The sequence below is a fragment of the Myotis davidii genome, unplaced genomic scaffold (genome assembly GCF_000327345.1).
Source record: "Myotis davidii unplaced genomic scaffold, ASM32734v1 scaffold654, whole genome shotgun sequence".
Classification (NCBI taxonomy): Eukaryota; Metazoa; Chordata; class Mammalia; order Chiroptera; family Vespertilionidae; genus Myotis; species Myotis davidii.
Window position 1 is genome coordinate 1,186,997 of NW_006285795.1, and position 5,417 is coordinate 1,192,413.

Sequence of the window (5,417 nt, forward strand, 5' to 3'; positions counted from 1 at the left end):
TTTTGAGAAGGAAGCTTGAGCAGGCAGGTCTCACTGTCTGTGGAATTTCTCACCTTGTCTCTAATTGGGAAGGTAATTACTGTGGGTAAAACCCCAAAGGCCTGGATTTGAATCCCAGCCCTGCTACTTAGTCTGTAAGACCTTGAACAGGCTACCTCACTTTTCTGTGTCTCATGGTACTTTTATAGCCTGTAATCACCTGATTTATATGTTTATTTTTTGTGCCCCACAAGAGGCTCCTTAAAGTCTGGCGTCTTGCTTGTCTTATTCATTGTTGGGCCTCTGAATCTAGCACAGACAGTACAAAGCAGGCAGTATGCGTTGAGTAAATATTTGCAGCTGAGTGAAGGACAAGTGAATTCACTAATGGATTTTCCAAGCAGGTGTCCATACGTCACTGTCCAAGAGGCACAGGGCTCTACATGTGATCCTCACCTTAGAGCCTTTTTCCAGAAACCATGTTTCATGGCCACGGCTTGAATCAGCACAGACACATTCCATCTTGTATTTTCATCATTTCTTTTAGCATTTAAGGCTGAATCTATAACACATAATGGTAATTGATATATTTATAATGTGCCAGAAATTATTAAAAATCAAATGAAGTAGAATTTCACTATACTGTGCTTTAAGAGCCAAATAAAAGGTACATTTTAGAAACATTTCCATCAAAATAGGAAAGACCTTCAGAACTGAGGGGTTGACTTCAGCTTTTGGGCTATTTATTTAACCATTCAGCATATATCTCTAAAAGATATAACAAAACAAAAACCACACACCTCAGTACCATTACTGTACCTAAAATAAAAAAAACAAGAATTTCTTAATATTTTCAAATTTCTAGTCATGTTAAAATATCCCCTGTTGTCTCATAAATGTCTCTTTGTTATTGATTTGTTTGAATAAGAATTCATACCAGGTCAACATGTTGCATTGAGTAACCTTTAAATCTCTTTTAATTTTTAATGGTCCACGCCCCCCCCCCCCCCCGGCCAATTTTTAAAATTAAATAAATCAGATCATTTGACCTGTAAATTTCTCATAGTCTCGATTTTGCTGATTGCAAAATCATGGTGGCATTTAACGAATTTAAATCTATTCCCTATAAACTTATACAGCTAGGGGCTTGATTAGATTCAGGTTTGACTTTTTGGTAAAACTACTTCACAGGTATCTGGGTGTACTTCTCATTGCATCGTGTTGGGAAACATTATATCTGGTTGTCTCTTTTTGTGATACTAAGATTGATCAGTGGGGTCTGCCTGCTCTCTCTATTCTAAACTTTCGTGTAATGCAGTGGTTCTTAGCCCTGACTACATGTTAGAACATCTGTGGAGTGTTTACACCTTTCTGGTGCCCAGCCCCCACTCTCAACAATTAACTGGTCCAGGGTAGATCAGGCTCCGTAATTTATTTAGAGTCCGAGGTGATTTTGATGTACAGACAGGATTCAGAACTACTGTCCTGATCATTTTGGTCTCTATTGAGGATCCTTGCCTAGAAATTCATTATTTCAGAAGGAGTTGATAAATAGTGATACTCTGTCATGCTTTCTTCACATATTACCAGAAATTCGTCTGTAAAAGCTTTCATTAAGTCTTTGGTTCTTTAGTTTTTATAGAAAAGGTTGGATAAACATTGGATTCTTAACAGTTTTCTGAATAATGATTTGAGTATCCAACATTCTACAAAAGTGACCAGTGAGTTTTGTTTAAGTGTGATTATGAATTTACACATTTTTAGCATATTTGATGTTTCAAACTATTATGTTGACTGTTGTTATTATTGCTATTAGTTTGATACTCAAATTGCTTGAAATGTAGCCAGTGGAAGCTCTTCCAAGTTAGCTCCTTGGACTTTTATTTTTTATATTTTGATAACATGAGTAGTATTTGATTGCTTCCTTGCTTTTACATTTGACATATTTTAGGCTTATCTTGTGCATTTCATAATTTAATTGCCCTGTGGCCTCTTGATCTTGTGCAATTCCCCTTGTGGACCTGGAATCGGTCATTAAATAGTTTAGCTACGTGTGTCCTATTTGGTGACTTTCTATTTAGTGGCTATGTCGTGATTACAAAATGGAATGGCAGATATATAAAGTAAAAGTAAATCTCAACAGGAAATTAGGGAAAAGCATAATGGTTATGTCAGGCAATATCCTTATTTTTATTTTTTTACTGTTAATCTGGCAGAGAATGTTGCATGAATCCTTCGTAACTTTTGTATTTTTTTCTTTCCAGTTAATGTCCATCAGCGTTTTGGCAGTTTCTGCTTGGATGAGGGACTACCTGAATAATGTTCTGACTTTAACTGCAGAAACAAGGTAGGCTTTACAAGTAATGATTGATGTCTTTGATAAGGTTTCCTCAGGCGCTAGTTTCTAGGTAACTTTGCCCTCAGCTGTTTAGAGGGTATTGTTGCTAAGTTCATTTGGGAAGTTTTCCCTGCCCGTGGCAACCTTTGTTACTGCTGTCTGCATTTTTCTAGCATTCTCATTAAGGTCCTGAGAGATCATTCCTGTCTTCCTGACAGTGTGTCAGCTCTGTCATATTTGCATATAAAGGACAGCAGAGCTACTTTTTTTTCTACAAAAATCATCCCCAACCTTGTTGCCTTCGTATTCCTGAGCTCAGGAAAACCAAACCCACTCAGTGCCATTTCTTCTCAAATTTCAAAGGTTGGTCCACTAACCTCGAGCAAATTACTCAACTTCTCCTAGCCGCAAAAATTTATTTTTCATCTCCGAATGGGCAATGTAATATATTCCACTCTGAAATGTCCTAAGGATTCACTGAGATATTTTTGTAAAGTCCTTAACACAGTGGAGTGTTGTTAGGGTAATTTTTGTTATTCCCATTATTCTTCCTATTATGGCTGTCGTCAATGTTTTTTTTTTCATAATTTTCTAGCAAAAATCATCTCTCCCCCTTCCTTTTTTTTTTAAATGGAGCCCCAGATCCGTGAGGAGGAGGAGGGAAGAGACTCCTCAGCTGGGAAAGAGAGAAGGGTACAGCGTGGTCCCCCAGGCTGAGGCTTCAGAGCTCACAGTAGATGGACTTCTTGTTAAGGATCTCTAGCTCATCATATGTTTTAAATGAGTTGAAGTCGGAATGTACCACTTGTATAAAAAAAACTAAAACGAAACAAAGCAAAAATAAAACAAGCACGCACATTGCTGAGATAGCACAGTGATTTTGAGAATAGCAATGCAGCTGTTGTCTTTGCGCATGATGATTTAGAGGTAATTAAGGCAGATCACAGTTGGGTCTTGTACCATGTCCTGGGTGCCTTTTGATCACAGTTTCTTTGTAATGTGACACATGCTTGTTCTTTTTCAGGGTAGAGGAGGCCGTCATCTTGACTTACTTTCCCGTGGTTCATCCGGTCATGATTGCGGTTTGCTGTTTCCTCATCATCGTGGGGATGCTAGGATACTGCGGAACGGTGAAGAGAAATCTGTTGCTTCTTGCCTGGGTATGGTGTTTCTGTCTTCTCTTTATTGTGGTTAAAAAGACCAACCAGTAGCGGACTATTTTTTCATCAGTGCCCAAGACTCTGTACTTAGGGAGCTATGACAGCAGTGCTCTTACCGGGGTAATTGTTCCACAGCCTGTGAGGAGGGGAGCCTTTTCCAGGAGAGATGACTTGAACCCAAGTCTTTGCTTTACTCAAACGATGCGGAATGGAAATATGTGCTCTACTTAATTGTTTCACTCAGGCTATGTGCCGCCCTTTTCATTCAAAAGTATGAGTTTTCTCAAGAGTCGTGGACCTTATGACCACTCTGACAGGTCCCTGAGACGTCAGAATGGAATGCGCTTTCTTTCTCTCTTCTTTTAAAAACCGATCTGCCATATAAGCTCCTACGGAAGTTCAGGTGGTCAGGTAGCGGACAGACATTACCGTCCTGGCACTGCCTTTACATGAGTTAGCACATGTAAGTGAGTCTCAGTGTCTATGATCTTAGTGGTTTTTTATTTTTAAATCTGAAAGTCTTTTCTAGATTATTTCTTTAAGTCCCTTCAGCACTCAAAGTCTATGATCCCAAAATTTGTGCTTAAACTTTTACTGAAAAAATTAGCAAACTCTCTTTTAACATTGAAAATCTGAGTCAATTAAAAGTACAGCTTGTATAAAGATTAAATAATTTTTTTTTGCTAATCCTCACTCGTAGATACTTTTCCCCTTTGCTTTTGAGACAGAGTGGAAGGGAGGGAGGGATGGGGATAGGGAGAGGAAGAGGGAGAGAGAGAGAGATACATTGATGTGAGAGAGACACATCGATAGGTTGCCTCCCACATGTGCCCTTGACTGGAAATCGAACCCAAGATTCTTCAGTGCATGGGCCAACACTCTAACCACTGAACACACTGGCGAGTGTTGTAAAGATTGTTTGAAGTGCATTGAGTGTATAAAACATTACATGTTAGTGGCACCAGGTATTGCGGCTGCTAATATAATTGCAGACATATCAGATGTCCCCCAGAATTAATTCATTGAGTATATTCATTTCTGTGCAGTACTTTTCAAGGCTAGTTACGCATTAATTCCTTGTAGGGAACATAATAAATTCCTGTGTGCTGACATGCTGGATGTCTGGGCAGAAAAAAAGGCCCTGATTTGTAGCGTTTGCAGGTTTCTGTGAGGTAAATACTCCCAGCATAGTGGATTTTAGGTTACCAACATGGTATCACTGAACGCAGAACTGGGGAGAGATGAGTGCAAATTGGCCCTGAGGAGCCAGCTGGGCACACCAGTGCTTGATTGGCTCCCTCCCAAGCCCATTAAGCAGAGCCTAGTGAGAAGCTGCACGGAGCCTTTGAGTTTCCCAGGGACAACCTGTGCTACCGTATTCCTGGGCTTCTCAGAGGAAACCTCTTCAGGCCCACGGTTAGAAGACAGAATATACCGCAGACAGTACCCCACACCCAGAGAAGGGGACCGTGCCCGGGGCCTCACTTCTCTCCACAGTGCTGGGAAGCATGGGGAAGGCTTCGGAACCTTATTTCGCCATTTAAGATATTTGGACAGTAATTTAAACATAATCGAAAGGACTTACTTTAAATAAAACTGATAGTTTAAAGCATGGGTGAAGTATTTTAAACGGAAAAATCTCAGAGTCCTTATTTATTTATTTGTTTGTTTGTTAATCTTCACCGGAAGATATTTTTCCATGGTTTTGTTTTTTGTTGTTTTTTTACTGAAGGAGGAGAGAGTGAGGGAATGGGGCGGGGGGGGAGATGTAAACATCAATGTGAGAGACACATTAATTGGTTGCCTCCCAACTCAGCCCAGGGATCCAAACCTGCAACCCTTCAGTGCGTGGCCTGACACTCTAACCACTGAGCAACACCGGCCAGGGCTCCGAATCCTTTTTAAACCCATACTCTCACAATGATGATTTATTTACACCA

The 5,417-nt window shown here is 40.0% G+C and overlaps 1 protein-coding gene across 2 annotated transcripts in view; it reads left to right on the forward strand.

Moving 5' to 3' along the window:
* Positions 1-4,053, forward strand: part of TSPAN12 (tetraspanin 12) — a 16,711-nt gene extending 12,658 nt beyond the window's left edge. For both annotated transcript variants that reach the window (XM_006756833.2, XM_006756832.2), the window contains 2 exons: positions 2,244-2,326; positions 3,342-4,053. In XM_006756833.2, the coding sequence (XP_006756896.1) occupies positions 2,244-2,326; positions 3,342-3,528 (270 nt within the window). In that variant the 3' untranslated portion in view covers positions 3,529-4,053. The remainder of the gene's footprint in view (positions 1-2,243; positions 2,327-3,341) is intronic.
* The last annotated feature ends 1,364 nt before the right edge of the window (positions 4,054-5,417 follow it).